This window comes from Lissotriton vulgaris, chromosome 4_2 (assembly GCF_964263255.1).
Source record: "Lissotriton vulgaris chromosome 4_2, aLisVul1.2, whole genome shotgun sequence".
NCBI classification, from domain to species: Eukaryota; Metazoa; Chordata; class Amphibia; order Caudata; family Salamandridae; genus Lissotriton; species Lissotriton vulgaris.
The window spans coordinates 5,732,983-5,752,487 of NC_141692.1; the positions used below are offsets into that span (position 1 = coordinate 5,732,983).

Here is a 19,505-nt window from a genome sequence, read left to right on the forward strand (position 1 = left end):
AAAGAGACAGAAGTCTGGCATGTCAGATCAACTTGTACTTCTATCATATCTGATATCTGATGTTTAGGAACTATACTATCTGGGCGGAAAGGTCTCTAGGGCAGAAGCTATTCTATGCTAACTGTGGATGCGTGTATAAGCGCCTAAGTGTCTACATGTAGAGCGTGGGGGCACGGGGCCTTCCTTGGAAGCATGGCAACGGAGGCTATGAATTACTTGCATTAAGACGGGTCGGTCCTTTGGCTCTGCAGCTGGAGAGGATGTTTACAGGATCTAGTAGGCAGGAATGTATTCTCGGGGAGCGGAACAGATAACTCGAAGGTTATAGTCAGTCTTGGCAGAAAGCAGGCTTGAGCTGAGCGCGAGGGGCCGCGCTGAAAGTAGGACAGAGTTCACGGGTACAGAGGTAGCCTGGGCAGAGTCAGGAGCCACAAAAGAGGTTCAGATGGCAGGAATTCAGGGCCTACTCTTGCTAGAGCAGGAAAAATACGAAAAGTGTACTACAAAAAGACGGTGGCATAGCATACTTAGGAACGGACCATATAATCCATTTATGGTGGATCTGAAAGAGGACAAGTTAACGGTGGACGCAAATGTATTTGCGTCTTCATAGCTGGCACAGGAGGGAAGTTACATGTACTTTAAGCTGGTACATGGAGTCGGTGGGGTACGCGCTAGGGAACACATCATGACCAAAATTTAATTTTCCTCACAACAGTGGCTTTCCGCTGCGCTGAGGGTTCTCCAACAAGCTGTGCGTCGCTGAAAGGTACAAACGCCGGCAATGTTTCTGTTGACGCAATGCCTTTCCTTACCCACGGGTCTGCCGACAAAGGAATAGGGACTCGCTTACAATGGGTAGCATGTACCCAATTCTTCCGCCCCTCGAGACGAACGGCAGTCCTCGTGGCCAGGAGCACCTGGTAAGGTCCGGTAAATCGGGGGTCCAGATTGTTCTTGCGTGAAAAGTTGCGTGTTACTACCCAGTCTCCGGGCTGGAGCTGGTGGCCTGGACCCTCCGTCTGCGTCGGCAATGCGTCGTAAACCTGTTGGTGAATTAACCTCAGTTTAGCAGTCAAGTCATGTAAGTAATCAATCAACATCGGATACTCAAGATCAGAAAATATTCCTGGCCTAGGAACCCCCCATACATTCGCAGGACGGCCGAACACTATCTCATAGGGGCTAAGCCCTATTCGGGAGTGTACAGTCGCCCTAGTTGACAGTAATGCTAGGGGCAAAGCGTCAGGCCACGAAAGACCAGTCGTAGCCTGAATCTTTGCTAGTTTTAGTTTAAGGGTGCCGTTGTACCCCTCAACCAATCCAGCTGACTGGGGATGATTGGCGCTATGGAATTTTTGGTTTATTCCAAGGCCCTTACACACACTCTTCATCACACTTCCAACAAACTCACTTCCATTATCTGACCACACGACTCTAGGCATTCCATACCGAGGAAAGTATTCCTTCAGTAGGATTTTCGCAGTAGACAAAGCAGTATTGTCTTTGAGGGGATAGGCCTCGATCCATCGGGAGAATGCGCAAACCACAACCAAAACGTATTTCAGGTTATTGCATCGCTCCATATGGATGAAGTCCAATTGAATCACCTCAAAGGGATACGAAGGAGGAGCAAAACTGCCAGGGGGAGTTGGGGTTCCTTTGCCAGGATTGTACATTATACACACCATACAATTCTTCACCAGACGTTCAGCACATTTCGTAATTCCATCATTCTTCCACACAGCAGCCAGCAACTTGCAAATGCCTTTCGCGCTAATATGTGCTAACCCATGTGCCATTGTCACAACGGCCAGCACATACGCATCAGGCAACATCCATCTTTTCTGATCTGACAAATCAATCCAACAACCACTCGCATCCAACTTTCCCGTACTTTCTTTCCACTTCGTCTTTTCAGTCTCGGTGGCCTCATTCTGAATTGCTTTCACACTCTCTATAGTATCCTCACACATACTTGATTCTGTAGGCCACCTAACCGAACTCGTCACATACATTCGAGTGCTAAGGTTCCGGGCAGTCTCCTTAGCAACCTCATCCGCAAACGCATTACCACGACCAACATCATCCGTCACTTTACGATGCGCACTACACTTAACAATCGCAACTTGTGTAGGCAAAGTCAATGCATCCAAAAGGTCGTTCACCAACTGGCCATGCTGTATCTTCGTACCGTGCGATGTCAAGAAACCACGCTCTCGCCACAAACGTCCAAAACTATGTGCTACACCGAAAGCGTACTGGCTATCGGTGTACACATTCACACGTTTCCCTTTTGCTAACACACATGCTCTAGTGAGAGCAATCAGCTCTGCAGCTTGGGCAGAATTCTGATTCAATCTTGCAGTCTCGACAACAGTATTCAACGTTACAACAGCATAAGCAGTAGTCACATCGCCATTCGGCAACTTAAAACATGACCCATCCACATACAGAGTGCCATCCGGATCTTCCAATGGGGTGTTTTTAAGGTCCACTCGACCTTTTGTTTCCTCTTCTGTCCTCAAGTAGCAGTCATGTTCTGCTACTTCATCTGACTCTGTGCTAAGTGGTAACAACGTTGCCGGGTTTAGGACATTACAACGTTTTATCTGAATATGGCTTGCCAGTAACGTCAATTCGTACCCAGACAACCTCGCACTCGTCAAGTGCTGAGTTTTCGTACGATTCAGAAGAGTATCGACTGCATGCGGAACCATCACCGTAAGCATATTATCCATGACCAATCCTGCTGATTGTCGGATGGAGACCGCAGCTGCCGCTGTTGCTCTCAAACAACTCGGCAATGCTCTAGCTACTGGGTCTAAGGTCGAGGAAAAATATGCACATGGACGTTGCTTACCACCAAAAGGTTGCGTTAGAACACTCAAAGCACAACCTTCCCTCTCGTGAACATATAGCGTGAACGGCTTACCGTAGTCAGGGGTACCTAACACAGGAGCCGAACACAATGAATCACGCAGTTCAGAAAAACTTTTCTGACATTCTTCCGTCCATGGTAAAGGAGTTGAAACATCCTTGCACGTAAGAGCCACCAATGGTTTCGCTAGCAATGAAAAATTTGGAATCCATTGCCTGCAGTACGACGTGATACCTAGAAAGGCACGCACATCTCTTTGAGTTTTTGGCACAGCCATTCGCGCAATCGCTGCAATTCTCTCTGGGGTCAATCTCCTTCCCTCCTTTGACAATAAGTGACCTAGATAGGTTACTTCTTGACAACAATATTGGAGTTTAGAAGGTGACACCTTATGATTTAACTCACAGAGATGTTGCAGCAATGACACCGTAGCAATTTTGCAAATGTCCTGAGTATCAGCAGCCACCAATAAGTCATCGACGTATTGGATTAAAGCCGCACCAACCGGCAACCGAAACGCATCCAGTTGACCCTTCAAGGCTTGACTGTAAATCGATGGACTTTCACAGTAGCCCTGAGGAGCGCGTTTGAACCGGAAGCTACGTCCACCGAGAGAGAAACCGAAAAGGTCCCTGCTCTCTTCGGCAATCGGGATGCTGAAAAACGCATTTTTCAAATCAATCACCGAAAACCATGAAGCAGTAGCTGGAATCAGAGTCAGTAGCGCCGTGATGTCAGGCACAACAGGAAATTGAGGAACCACAATTTTATTTACCTCCCGTAAATCGATAACAAAGCGATAAACAGGCGGTTTCGTAGGATCTGTACGTTTAAGAATGGGCAGTACAGGGCTATTGCACACGTTTCCCCGAGTCTCCTCAATAACATCTTTCTCGATCAGGTCATAGATGATCGCTAACAGTGCTCGTTCACCATCAAGGGAGATACGATACTGGGGAATACGTGGCAATCGCACATTCGATTTCAACTGAACAACATAAGGGGAGATATCAAGTAGGCCCACATCATTTGGACCCGTCGCCCACAAAGACGCAGGAAGAGAACTCAATTCCGGTGGAAGCTTATCGAGGGACAAATACATGGGAGAGACTACCCTCTCTCCTAACGTAAGCTTTACACCCGCAGGAGAACAATACAAAGTTGCATACAAACGTTTAAGCAAATCCAGACCCAAAAGATTCTCACCACAACCAGTAGTCAAAATCAACGGAGCTTCGAGCTCACGTGGCCCAATTTGAAGGGGCAAAGGGCGTGAAACTGGATTGCTAACGGGGGCGCCAGAGAATCCAACGGAAACATTTGTTAAGCCAGACAAAGGTGCGCCAGGGAGTTTCGAACGCATGATAGAACTTTTCGCTGCACCAGTGTCCAACAGAAAAGGCTCAACGACGCCCGATGTAGCAACTGCGACGTAAGGCCCTCTCTGATCAACCGGAACTGATACCACTCCCTCTCCTTGTCTTTGGCTGTCCTAGTAATTACTATCGTCAGTTCCCTGATCGACGTAATAATCGTCTACATTGTACTGTGCAGATCGTCCTTGCGATGATCCACGTTGATCGAAACAGTTATTAGAATTTGATGAATTGTCAGAGCGATCATTCTGAGCACCACGACCTCTACCACGTGATGCGTGCTGTGAACCCCCACGACCTCCTTTAGACGAGTTACCACTACCACGTTCATTTAGAGCAGGACAATTGAATTTAATGTGTCCCTCTTGTCTACAATAAGCACATTGATTGTACCCTAACGAAGATCTTTGGAAAGAGGAATCATTACGCGACTGCGACCGATTTGATTGCGACTGCGATCTATTCTGTTGGGGCGCATTCTGATTAGAACGCGGCGGATACGCTTGTTGCAACAACACTTTAGTTTTCAGTTCTTTCGTCTTTTTGTCAGCACGGTCATTCTCCTCTTTCTCCCTATTCTCATAATATTGCGCCGTAGCCAATATCTGAGCTGAGGTAGAAACGGCCCATGCACTCTCTGAATTCTTCAATTTATTGCTCAAATCGGGCAACAAGTTCGACACAAATTTATCCACAAACAACCTTTGTCCACCCTCAGTACTCATATCCTGTCCACTATGATCAATGAATGCTTCCTCAAACCTCGTAAAGAAGTCTGATACACTCTCATCTTTCTTCTGCTTACAGGCTGACAACTTGTCCCAATTGACTCTCATGGCTGGCATAAGCGTTTTCATTAACGTTATGATTCGTTGAGGAAGAGCAGCAATCAGCTGCTCAGGCTTAGCGCCACCAACTTGCAACCCATCTGCCGCTACAATGGCCGCCCAAGTACCACCTAGTTCGTTTGCGTGATTCTCCTGACGAATCTTCGCCCATACCGGTTGCGGTACGACATTACCGAACAACATGTCGATATCGGCAAGATTCATTACCGTAGCATCTACGAGCTGCGATAATTCCTTATAATACCCCGCAGGATTTTTGCGAGGGTCAGGCAAAGATTGCTTCACCTGTAATACTTCCGATCTTTTCCATGGGAGGTGTATCCATACTCTCTGAAAAAAATGGCGGAACCGGGGGGTTTGCCCCAGGATTACCTGGCATCCAAACTGGCGGAACTTCACGCATAGGGTATTGGCCAGATTCGTCTGGTTGTATTTCAATATCCTCAACAAATAATGCATGAGGTATCGGAGCGGGACGAAGAGATAGCAACCGCTCAATAGCACGTCGAACATTAGTATCTACTATCAGTCCAGTTGCGAACTGAAGCCGAAGGTCAGACAGGGCGGTCAGCACCTCGTCAGGCGCATCGGCCGCTATCTGATCATGTAAGAACTTACACATTTCGTCAAACACATATCTCTGAGTTGGTATGTTAAATTGACTAAACGTTTCGAGGACAACACGGGGTGGACTTCTCTGAGGATTTACCATCCAACCCATCGCCATATTAAACAGCGCAACGCGTTCTCTGTTCCCAGGAAGCTGACTACGTCTCTGAGGACCATCAGAACCAGCGGACCCATGAACAGGTCCGAGCGACTGAAAGAAACTAGCTGCAAGGGGAGAATTGCGACTACGAGTAGAGGGGGAAGAATAAGACACAGGGCTAACAAGAGAAGGAATAGAAACAGGAGCAGCAACAGGGGTTAACAAAACAGGAGTAGTAGCGGGAGCAGGAGTATGTGGAAGCGGAGGAGCAGTAGGAACAGAAACAGACAAAGGTGCAGGAACAGACGGAAGAGCGGGTGCAGGTTGAGGAACAGGCGGAGGAACAATAGGTGGAAGAACAGGTACGGCAGGGACCACAGGAGCTGCGGTACCCTGTACGTACGGAGGTGGCGACTTCATAAGATAGGACATTAAAGGATCCTCAACTGCCTCTTCCTTCTTATCCGACTCCGTAGGCAAAGACGGATAACATTTATCTATGGACATACGCTGTAGTCTTTCAAACACTTCCTTATCCTTATCCTCCTTATCACGCTGGAACTGCTCAGCTTTCTTCACTATGGTAGCAACATTATCTCGCTGGCTACGTTTATTTTGTCTGATCTCTTTCTGTCGGGCTTCTTTGCGCCACAACCGAAAGGCATCAAACATGGCCGGCCTTGATTTACGTTCGAACAACTTTATTTCCAGATTATCTAAGATCGACGCCTCGAGGCTACCGTGAGGTGGCCAACGAAGGTCGCCGTCTTTCTTTGTATATTTAATCCAATAATCGTTAAAAGCAATCGGGCCTAGCCCATGTTTGCTATATAAGTCATAAGTAGGAGTTCCAACCGGAGGTATCGGACACGAGTCCTCCAGTAGGGAATCCGCTCCACAAGGCCTGAAACAACTGAACAAAGTACTGCGACCAGGCATCTTGCACACTAGCCGAGTTTCACAAACTTCAAGGGTTACGGGATTTACCAAGTCCCAGCAAAGAACAAAACCCTCGGTTTTTGGCGGCTGCAGTCGTCAAATAATACAACAACAAAGTACGCTAGCAAAGTGTCACCGACAAAAACACTCACACAGCGTGAACAACAAAGACACTCGCTAAAGTGTCAACAACCAAGAACTCTGGGAGCGACCCACAAATACTTAACTCAAAGATCGATGGCGTCACCAGGAAGGCCCGCCAATCGTCTCGCTATACCAAGGTCTACGCCAGGCGCCAAAACAGGTCTACAGTCAGGGCAGCAGTCCGTCGCAGCCGTCAGGAGGCGGGAATCTTCGCGGGAAAAGTCTTCGGGCCACTTATTTCGACAACAGGATCGATGAAGCGGGGTGCACCTTCCCTCGGAGATTTCACACGAAGTTCCTCACGATCGTCGGGCTTGGACCGGTACCACTGATGCAGCCCCACGTTGGGCGCCAACTGAAGGACTGGGTTCTTTTGGACCCAGCGGTGCCAGGGCACAACACCTGAAACCTTCGTGGGTAACCTGCTCCGGCGTACAAGTCACAGAGACACGGGACACTTCCTCTGACGTCAAAGATTCAAGGTTTATTTTCTGCAGGGAACACAGGAATCACAGGAAGTACATCGAGTGTAGTTCGGGGAGACTGCTTCAAATTGGTTCTGTGGATCGCTCCTTTTATACAGTTTTTACCCATAGGATAACATTGAACACAAAAGTTTACAACCCGGTTCCCACAATTAGCTCCCAGAGGGGTCGCTTTGGTCACTTTGAAATACATGAGGTCCGGAACATAAGTGCGGAAACATTTGGCGGTTCCCAACTGTAAAAACCATCTTCCCACCATTAGCAAATTCCAATCAGCAGTAAAATAGATCGAAATAGGAACGAAGACAGGTGCAAAGGAAGACGGAGACAGTGGGGAGATCGGAAAGGGTGTAAAAGGGGGAGGTATCGAGGAACACGAGATACAGGCATCAAAGGGACGTGCCTAATGAGATGCACGGCTGAGACAATAAGCCCGTGCGGCAAGATGAGCCTCGAGCGGCGCCATCTGCCTTACAGTAGCATCCCCCTCGTCATAAAGACACTTCCAAAGAACATGTGTCTTCCGCAAATATCTTGGGAGTCCCAGGGTCGCGAAGCGGACAGCGTCCGTTCGCTGGCTACTTGAGGGCAAGAGACAAAATGGATGCCGTATCTAAGATGGAACCCGTGGGTACAGATGGAAAACCCACATAACAAACGAACGGTTTAAGTTAGCACAGCGAAACTGCACACACTTACTAAACTCGTCATTTGCGGTTCATAGATACCAGACTCGACCATATTCGTGCGAGTCGAAAACACCACTTACAATTGTCACGGAACCTCATAGGTCTGTCCTCTTTCGATAATCCCAACAAATGGTTTAAACTGGATCGGAGGGATTTTTAAAAATACCTCTAAATTAGAGATTTTCTATATAAGAAAGGTGGGGGGCAAATCGGATTTGCTAATAATGATATTATTGATAAATTGAGAAGGAATGGAGACCTATCTATACAAGTAGTTTATAATTTTTTTAACTCACGAATGAAAGATGGTATGGGGGAGTCGAAACTGGAGTCACAGAAAACCTATTTATTCGCTCAGTCGAATTAGCACCGAATATTTTACTCCCGGCCCGATTCCAGGCTCACTACTAAAAAACATACTTCTCGCTTACATAAACCCCTAAAAGAATTGCCAAATGGACGACTGAGAGATGAACCTTTTCCCCTGGTGTGCCTTATTTCTTGCAGATCTGATTCGGATCGTTGCCTCCCACAATGCCTTTAGTAAACTCAAATAAGAGATTACCAACTTTTCTAAGGACTCGACTGTGTTCTCTCTCCTACCTTGATAGGACTTGGGGTAGCCCAGAACACTCAGGGGAAGCTTGGAGAAGAACTGGTGTTCATCGGTATGGCAATCCTCCATTTATGTCTTGCATTCCCCGGGTTCCAGCAATGTCTCTCTTTTTTATTAGCAAACTATATTCTGGAAAAAGCCAAGAAGGGGACTTTGCTCCCGAACAAAGGGCCTAAACATCTGGGCACCATTGACCAGATGGATTGAGAAGAGTAGGTCCATTATTAAGTGGAAAACAAGCAAGAATCCAAACTAAGGATAACAGATCAAGGCCAACTCCCACAGGGTGGGTAGAGTGGGGGTTGGGTGGGTGGTTTTTTGTGAGGAGGGCTCAACCAAAAAGGGTTACAAGTGGCGGGGAAGTAATGCATAATTGTGATTTTCCTTGTGCTTTTTCTTTTCGGCTTCTCTCTGACTATGAATCTTAATTATTCTGTATATTACCATTTACATTTAATTCTTAAAAAAAAAAGAAATCTAGAAAAAAAGGATTATTTTTCATTTTAGTGAATTGCCTACTTTGTGAGAAGTGTTTCTCTGTGGGCACTGCCACCTGTTCCGGTATTTACAGTCTTTGCCCCGCTGACGTCACTCACTGCGTTCAAGGTTTCGAGAACTCTACAATAGGTAAGTGTCAAGAGCCGAAGAGTGGGTTTGTGAAATGTAGAGGCACCTTTAATGCCGTGCACAGCTCTGCTGCAAGCTCCTGTGTGATCTTCAGCATGCTCTGCTGCTTATCCGTGTCATGCCTGATGTGATTGGTTGATATGCGCTTTGTGGTTGAAATCTTTCCTTTACAGCACACAGTTCTCGCATTACCTCAGGGTGAGGTATTTACTGCACATGGTAAATCTCTCCTATGCTGAGTTTTTAACAAGAAAAGGAGGCATACCATCAGTAGTTCTCAACAAGCCACCATCCCTGTGATGGCCGCCATTCCTAATGGGTCTTGAATTGTGACCTACCTCATTAATATTCCTGCAAAAGGTCTCTTTGTGACCCATTAGATATTGCTAAATATAAAATTAAGTATGGGTGAAATTTGCAAAATCGCGTTCCGTGAATTCGCGCGAAATCGAATTCGCAATCTGTAAATCCGCGAATTTGTGCGAATTTGCGGATTTTTGTTTTTTTGCATGTTAGCGGGCCGCTTGCATGGCGAAGTTACCCATGCGGTCGTGTATGGGCACAGCACCCTCTGGTTCACCACTGCCAGCCTCTGGTTCATCACTGCCACTATCTGGTTCACCACTGCCTCCATCTGGTTCACCCATGCCACCCTCTGGTTCACCCCTGCCACCCTCTTGTTCACCACTGCCACCCTCTGGTTCAGCACTGCAACTCTCTGGTTCACCCCTGCCACCTTCTGGTTCAGCACTTTAACCCTCTGGTTCATCACAGCACCTCTGATTCACTACTGCCACCCTCTGGTTAACCACTGTCACCCTCTGGTTCAGCCCTGCCACCCTCTGGTTCACCACTGCCACCCTATTGTTCACCCCTGCCACCCTCTGGTTCACCACTGCCTCCCTCTGGTTCATTAAAGCACCCTCCGGTTCACCCCTGCCATCCTCTGGTACAGCACTGTCACCCTCTGGTTCACCACTATCACCCTCTGGTTCACGACTGCCAACCTCTGGTTCATCACTGCACCTCTGGTTCACCCCTGCCACCCTCTGGTTAACCACTGTCACCCTCTGGTTCAGCACTGCCACCCTCTGGTTCACCCCTGCCACCCTATGGTACAGCACTGTCACCCTCTGGTTCATCACTGCCACCCTCTGGTTCACCACTGCCACCCTCTGGTTAACCACTGTCACCCTCTGGTTCAGCACTGCCACCCTCTGGTTCATCACTGCAACTCTCTGGTTCACCACTGCCACCCACTGGTTCACCCATGCCACCCTCTAGTTCACCACTGCCACCCTCTGGTTCACCCCTGCCACCATCTGGTTCATCACGGCCACCCTCTGGTTCACCCCTGCCACACTCTGGTTCAGCACTGCCACCATCTGGTTCATCACTGCCACCCTCTGGTTCACCCCTGCCACCCTCTGGTTCAGCACTGCCACCCTCTGGTTCAGCACTGTCACCCTCTGGTTCACCCCTGCCACCCTCTGGTTCATCACTGTCACCCTCTGGTTCATCACTGCCACCCTCTGGTTCACGACTCCCACCCTCTACCGAGACATTTTGTGACCCAGCGGCAGCACAAAAGATGCGCCATGGTGCTGGGTATTAACAACGTGACACATCTGAGAGATGGCTCACGTTGTAAAGCCCTGCACCATCAGGAGGCGTTCCGGCGCAGGGGAGTGGGTTCCTGCGCAGGAACGCCTCCTAAACGTGGCTGAGTGAAATCTACAAGAATTCACTCAGTCACTTTTAGGCCAATGCTGAGTCAAAACCCTGCGCCTGCTTGAAGCAGGCGCAAGGCTTGATGCAGCATTGGGGAGATAGGGCCCCCAAGAGCATTGCTGGAGCTGCATCGCAAGCTCGAAGCAGCTCCAGCAATGCGCTGCTTTTACGGCACAGATGCGTGACGCATCTGTGCCATTTTTGCCACACGGTGCGCCGCATTGTAAATGCGGCGCACCATGGGTGGCGGAGCTGCGGCGCACAATAACTGGCGCATCCCTTGGGATGCACCAGTTATTGTAAATCTGCCCCTATACATTTAGTGAACGAGGGAGCACTTACTGATTAGACAGTAGAAAGTACTCCAGTTGAGTAGAGGTATTGCACAAAAAGGTGGCATCTTCGTGGACAAACACGCAGGGCCAGATTCATTCTGCCCCCTGTTAGACTCGTTTTTTGTGCCCTTCTGCACTCTGTTAGACTCGTTTTCCCTTGTTTTTCTGCCCTTCTGCCCTCTGTTAGACTCATTTTTCCCTTGTTTTTCTGTCCTTCTGCCCCCTGTTAGACTCATTTTTTATGCCCTTCTGCCCTCTGTTAGACTCATTTTTTCCTTGTTTTTCTACCCTTCTGCCCTCTGTTAGACTGTTTTTTGTGCCCTTCTGCCCTCTGTTAGACTTGTTTTTCCCTTGTTTTTCTGCACTCTGTTAGACCGCTTTTTATGCCTTTCTGCCCTCAGCATCACCACATCATCACTCAGTGCGACCCCAGCATCACTCAGCACCACCACATTATCACTCAGCACCACCACAGCACCACTCAGTGTCACCACAGCATCACTCAGCGCCACCACATCATTACTCAGTGCCACCACATTATCACTCAGCATCACCACAGCACCACTCAGCACCACCACAGCATCACTCAGCACCACCACAGCATCACTCAGCACCACCACAGCACCAATCAGCACCACCACAACACCACTCAGCGCCCCCACAGCATCACTCAGCACCACCACAGTACCACTCAGAACCACCACAGCATCACTCAGCACCACCACAGCATCACTTAGCACCACAACAGCACCACTCAGCACCACCCCAGCATCACTCAGCACCATCGAGTATCACTCAGCACCACCACAGCACCACTCAGCATCACCACAGCACCTCTCAGCACCAGTACAGCACCACTCAGCGCCACCCCTGCATCAATCTGTGCAACCATTCAACAACAACTGATTCAAATATGTTCTCTCAATGTTTCAAACTTTATTACAAATGTCACAAAAAGATGTTAATATTTCACTTCCGTTCTTAGATTTTCGTCACAATAAACTACACTGAACATAATCTTCACAAAAGTTATTTACAAAAGTTTAAGCTATTGCCATTATAAATTAAAATCACTTTTATTGAAGTATTAATTATTTAAAAAAATTAAAAGCCATTGTAATTTGGAATATCAATACAGCTAAGTCACGTAAATACAAAACATGTTGCATTACAAATGCTATAGGTGTCACATTTGCGAAAGTTATAACTAATGGCATTGTAAATGACAAAGCTATTAATTTAGCTATTTTCAAAACCAACACATAAATTAAAAAAATTGTCATTTACAAGACCAATAGCTCAAACTTTCCTAATGCGAGACCTGTTGCATTGCAAATGCTTGTTTTTATATCTATCAGTGCTTCCTGTTGTGGTTTAATTTTCGTGACAGGCGCCTCATTGCCTACTTGTAACTATTCTCTGACCCTGCTTGAAGTGTCAGAGCAGGGCCAGAGAATAGTTGCAAGTAGGCAACGAGGCGCCAGGAAGCACTTACAGGCTTACAGCAGCAGATGCCCAAGTTGGATTTAATTTCTTTGTAACCCTTTTGTAAAAGGTTACAAAAAATTAGCTTCAACTTTTGCACCTGCTGCTGTAACCCTGTAAGTGCTTGGCTGAAAATTCCTCCCCGCTGATTCGCGGATTTTACCACGATTTCGCGAGATTCGTGGATCGCGAAATCGCGGAAAATCCGCAAATTCTGCGAGCGGAACGAATTTTTGGCCCATGCTTATATAAAATACATGGCTCATACATTAGGAAACGCGATTACCCAATATCCATTTGGAATAAAAACACCATTTGGAAAATATCGTCTTAATGTTCCTGCATCTGGCCCTTAAGAGTCTTTCCTTGCTGCCGTTCCAGTACTCCACCACTAGGACGCACACAGCTCTGTTAATGCATCTCATCCCTTCCTTACAGCACCTGCTCTATTCCGCCACTGGGACACATGCAGCTCGGTCAACGCATCTCATCCGTTCCCTACAGTAGCAGCCCTGCTGCTCCACCACTGAGACACATGCAGCTCTGCCCATGCATCTCTTACCTTCCCTACTGCAGCAGCTCTGCTACTCCACCGCCAGGACACACGCAGCTCTGTCAATGCATCTCCTCCCTGCTTTGCAGCTGCAGCTCTGCTGCTCCACCACCAGGACACACATAGCTCTGTCCATGCATCTCATCCCTTCCCTACTGCAGCAGCTCTGCTACTCCACCGTCAGGACACACGCAGCTCTGCCAATGCATCTCCTCCCTGCTTTGCAGCTGCAGCTCTGCTGCTCAACCACCAGGACACACACAGCTCTGTCCAGGCATCTCATCGCAGCTTACAGCTGCAGCTCTGCTGCTCCACCACTGGGACACACGCAGCTCTGCCAATACATCCCATCCCTGCCTTGCAGCTGCAGCTCTGCTCCTCCACCACCAGCACACACACAGCTCTGTCAATGCATCTCATCAATTCCCCACAGCTGCAGCTCTGCTACTCCTCCACCACCAGGACACACACATCTCTGTCCATGCATCTCCTCCCTGCTTTGCAGCTGCAGCTCTGCTACTCCACCACCAGGACTTACGCAGCTCTGTCCATGCATCTCATCCCTGCCTTGCAGCTGCAGCTCTGCTGCTCCATCACTGGAATACACGCAGCTCTGCTGATGCATATCACTGCAGTGCACCAACTGGAACACACTGTCCTTGTGCACAATAACACCAGAATCCTAACTTTCACTGTCCCTATTATTCCAAGGAAGACAAACATGCAGGTCCCCTCTTCCAGAGCATCTGACCCCTTTGCTGCCTGGAACCTCCCTATCCCAGAAGTGGGTCATCTGAACACACTGAGCTGTAGCGCCATGAAACCGTCCCGGTATAAGAGCGCTCTACAAATATGTTAAAATTCAAATTCAAATTCAAATTCAAATTCACATATTGGGCACTATTTCAGGAAAGACTCAGAGGTTCTGTATGCTAGCCCCCTTATTAACCCAGGAATAGGCAGATTAGGTTGTCGGGTGCACAGTGGTCTAAAGTCGTTAAGATGGGTCTGGGCATGAAGTGTTGCTGCAGTGTACCCTAAATCCATTTCAAAGAGTCAGTTTACAGCATTGCAATATAATGTTTATGAGGGTCGTTTGATCCATTTCGAAATTGAAATTTGTCCAAATGAATTCCTGTCCGTCTGGACAAAGGACATAAATACTATTCCAGTTTGTGTCTATTCTTACCCTGATCCCCTAAACTACTAGGGTACACTGTTTTTTGTAATAAGCTAAACGCCCAAGGTCCCTAATGTACTACCTTCGGGTTCCCTTGTTTCCTATAAACAAGATCCCATGTATAGCGAGGTCAAGTCTCTTAGCAACGTTTATAAGCAGGACAAATGCTGCTTTAGTGCTTCTGCTAGCTGATTTTCTACTGTGGACTGTCCTAAGGCCACACAGAAGCAGCATAATCAGTCTGAGCTTTGGAAAGTGTAGAGAGTGAGGAGCTCCTGCACATCTCAAGGCCTGATTGACAAATCCTGGTCTAGGAGGCTGTAGACTCTGTGTTGTCAGAGCCTAGACACAAGTGCCTGAAAGAGGCAGAGGATGAACCTGAGAAAGTTCAAAGGGAAAATATGTCCAGGGGTCACAGTTCATGACCATATCAGAGACTCCCTTGGTTGTGAGCATAAAAGCCAGCAAGAAGAGGGATATTGTTCCCAATATTGTTTTTAAATGCAGATGAGTTTCCCCACCATCCTATTATCAAGGGTATATTAAAGAAAGAATGGGAAGATCCAGATTCATCAACCATTGCCCATTTTCTCAACAAAAGATGCCTCTTCCCAGAATTTGATTTGAAATTTCCTCATACTCCTAAGTTTAATACCATCCTACCTTCTGTGACATCTACCTCAAACCTTGCATCTGAAGAGGCAATACTTTACGGATGTAGCAGATAACAAAGTTGAATCCTTCTTTAAGAGGACAGCTGATGTGTCTCAATTGTGATTTGAGAAAATGCATGTGCTGCTTATGCCACGCTAGTCCTTCTGAAGTATTTCCAACTCTTGTGATTGTAGGCAAAATGTTGGAAAATATGGAATTGTGTCTAAATTCCTTTCAGTTGTCTCTTTTGATAGTCTCTGGGCTTCAAAAGGTTTAGCAGGAGCTGCATTTTCAAGGACATCCACTCCTATAGTTTAATTTTCTCATTTATCTGGTGTCTCTCTGTTGCCTTATCTTGGTGACTGGATGTTGCCTGCTTCCTCTTTCATTAAGGCTCGGGAGGATGTCCAACTGTTTTTAAAGGTCCTTCAAGAACAAGACTTATTTGTGAATTCCCAAAAGAACAAGCTTCAACCATCACAAGAGAAAAACTTAATCAGAGCCTACTTCAATACCCAACGTGCTTGTGATTTTTTACCTCCATAGAGGATTGTTGTTCCTCAGGACTTACTCAAGAACCTCCTTGCTCAGCCGATGTTTTCAGCAAGAACATGGCTCAGAGTGCACAAAGTGTAAGGACGGATGGCGGCACCAATGACAGAGGTTCTTTGGGCATGTTTCCTCCTCAAACTGGTGATGAATCATGTCCACAATTGTTGATTCCCTAACACATGCAATTGAAAAATGTTGAAATATGTCACTCTTCAAATTTGCCAGACCCTAAAACAGGGGTGAGTGTTCGTCTATTTGGAAAGGGTGTATGTTGGGTCGTGATTGTAGCATTCTTTGTAGGATCCTGCTATCAGAATGGAATGGAATGTGGTTGCAGGATATGGTATAAAAGGAGAAGGCCAGTAACACATAAATAAAAATACAAAATTATGATGGACGGAACTCTAAAATTGTCAAACACTCACCCACAGTCACAGATCTGGGTTATATCCATTGTTTGTTTTGCTCCCCATTGCACTGCAGTTTGGACCCAGGCGTGTGCAATTCAGTTGTGACTCTGCTCCCCATGAGTACAGTCCAGCCAGAACAGCCAGGCCAGGTTCATCTAGACTGGAAACAAGCATCCTGGGACTGGTATCTAGGGTGTCACCCTTCATCAGGAAGGCTAATTTAAATCCAGTGGCTTAGTGAAGACGGAATCCGTGTCGGGACATACCCTTCCCACCCAGGGTGAATGTAGAAACACAGGAATATAATAGATGGAATTTTGAACGTTGTTAAACATTCACCTCCATGCACAGATCTGGGTTAAACCCAACCATATGCAATAATTCTTGACACTGCTGCCCCTGGGAATAGCACAGACCAAACTGCCAGGCCAGGTCTTCCCTGAAACTGAAACAAGCTTCCTGGGACTGATTTTGGGTACCGCCCCTCATCTGCCAGGTTAGCTTGAATCCAATGAACATGATACCATGGTTGGCAGATCGTTCCCACTTAAGCCATCTATAGCAACACAATAAATCCAGCCCTGCCAGTAGTACCTAGAACATCAGGAATTACAAAAATTGGATGTCCTGTGATCTTTCCAGACTTTTCAGTTGTGACAAGCTGGCCTACAGTCCCATTGTGGCTTTGATCTTCAGGAGCAGGTAGAGGAGGCTAATACCAGCTGGTCAGTTCCTGCCCACAGAACAACAAGATAAAAAAATAGGAAGGCCTGCTTCTTCTGTTGGCGCTGCAATCTTGAGTACAAATCTGGATCCTTCACAGGAATTTCCAGATATGTGCATAGAGCAAGGGAGTCCTGGTGCCAGTGTTTTCCCTATAAATGTGATGTGAGGAGATTAACATCACACTGCAGGCAGCACCATCTTGGATTGGAAGCTGACATGTTTCAAAAGTCAGTGCACAATGGGCCAATTTGCATCATACGCAGTTGAGCCGACCCCGAGCACAGTTGTGCGCCATCTTGGATCAGGCATTCTGCTCTATAAGGACGACAGTTTAGGGCTCCATCTTTGATTGGGTGCTCACCGTCATCAAGAGCCATCTTTTATTGGGTTTCCACTTTATACATCTGGACATCAGGTGCCACTATTGGGCGTCGAGGGCGCGCATAGCACTGTTTTGAGGGAGCATTGATACCAGGTCACTGTGAGCACATCCTTTGGTGATTTGGGCAATCTTCTCGTCACGGCTCAGAAATGGACACAGTGACAAAGCTTTGAGGTGACAAATATCTCTTTGGGTGAGTCTGATAAACTTCACTGGAAGTGAGAACTCTACATCACCAGTGGTTTACACACCTAAGGTGAACTCTACTACAACAGTGAAGACCTGGGGTTTCTTGTGAGTCACAGATACAAGCAGTGGTTTGGCACCCATTTGCTTACATACTGTTTTGAGTCTTCCCCTGGGAGGACATTTACACTTTCACCATGTGTGGGTAGCAATCTGTTAGGCTAATTTCCTTTGTACTTTGCCATTGTGGAGTTTGCACATCTAGTAGGAGTATGCGTATTCCAGTTTATCTCTCTTATTGGAAATGTAGTGGTGCCAAACAAGATGCAATTCAGTATAGTTTCTCCTCCCATTTCCTTGTCATAGCCTGGTAATCCCCTTGTAGAATGGGAACCCTGGTTTGAAGGATTTGAAGCATATCTAGAAGCCATTGAATGGGAAGTATTGACACAGAAAGAGAAGCTAGCTTTATTGCGCCATTCCTTGGGTACTGAAGGGAGGAAAGTAGAAAAACATTTACCATTACAAATGTGATGGATGAAGGCGAAGCAGTGAGTGAATATGCCTCTGCCATTAGGATGACGACAGGCGGTTTAGGGAAACATGGAATGTCATAATAGAGATGCATAAGATTTTCATAAGAAAACAATTACCTTGTGTACAGGTGGAGAGTTTCTTAAGCGATCTCAGGGTGCAAGCTGCAATGTGATCAAAAAACGTGTGAGGATGAGTTGGAGGAAAAGAAAAATAATTGGAAAACTCAGGAGAAATTGTTAACTATTTATATTTTACCTTTCGAGAAAGCTGTGGAAATAGCCAGGAGTGAAGAGACAGCAGCAGTATACAGGAAACAAATTGCCTTAGAAGCATAAGTGCATGCTGTGGTGATCGAGAATGTGTTGAAAAAGAATTTGGGAGGAAGGTGAAAGGAAAACAGAAAAGTTTTGTAAGTGATCTTAGTGTGCTATCTGCAGCATATCATTACATGGAAGAAATGGCTTTACAAACATAAGGGCATACTTTGGTGACAGCAAATTTGTATTACAAATGTGGTGGCAGAATTCCTTTGGGCAATCTCACCTTTTGTCCTGCAGGGGATAAATGTTGCATGACATGCAACATAAGGGGGCATTATGGCAGAGTTTGTGAATCCAAGGTAGCAGGCATTAGACCCCACCCTAAGAAGATTTTCACTATTGAAGTCAATCCTAGTGTTGGGGACTCTGAAGAGGGAAATGTGATGATGGTGACGAATGATTCTGAGGAGTAATGTCTGACTAAACGGAGCATAGGTGTTGGTGGTACATTGAGAGTGGATATAGGCTTATTCAAAAGACAAATTTTGGCAAAACACAATTTTAAAGGTTCCTATTTCAATGATAGCAGAATACAGTTAACTTTTCACTCTACTTGGTCCAGAGTAAGCCTGGGCAGAGTTAGCGGAGTTCTGCATTAAGGTTATGCCATTCACAGTGATTTTGAGCACCAGGTGTTTGTCCACGCTGTATAATCATCACAAACTGCACCATGCACAACGCAACAGAGCGCAGGCTCCTTTCTGCTGCTTGAGAAGATTTCCTACTAGAGCAGCAGTTTTCGCAACCTGCCGCAACCACTCGCATTGAGAAATTCAAATGCCAGAGGGAAAAATTTCACAAGGAAGTTGACTTACCTTGCTCTCCAATTAGACCATGGCGAGCACGAGCAAGAAAAAATCTTGCCAGGAGATGGACTTTCCTTGCCCGCCAACTTGCCATTGATGAGCGCGAACGAGGATGAAAACTAAGCAGATCAGAGTGTTTGGGAGCTTCGCGTGCTCTGCAGAGTGTGGGCAACTCCACATACTTCATGTGCATAGTGGCGTTCACCGGCCCATGGTTAGTCCAGAGCAGTGGAAGACATCTGATAATGTCACATTGAGGCAATCTCATGCAAAGCCACTTGCCTATGGGAATGAACCAGTGGACGTTTTGGGTGAATTTGATGGCGCTATGAGT

General features: G+C 46.8%; 1 protein-coding gene across 1 annotated transcript in view; it reads left to right on the forward strand.

Moving 5' to 3' along the window:
- The window catches only part of LOC147718106 (uncharacterized), a 127,831-nt gene that overhangs the window by 59,584 nt on the left and 48,742 nt on the right, over window positions 1-19,505 (forward strand). The window contains exon 2 of the mRNA XM_086919243.1: window positions 9,195-9,314. Coding sequence (XP_086775369.1) covers window positions 9,195-9,314 — 120 coding nt within the window. The remainder of the gene's footprint in view (window positions 1-9,194; window positions 9,315-19,505) is intronic.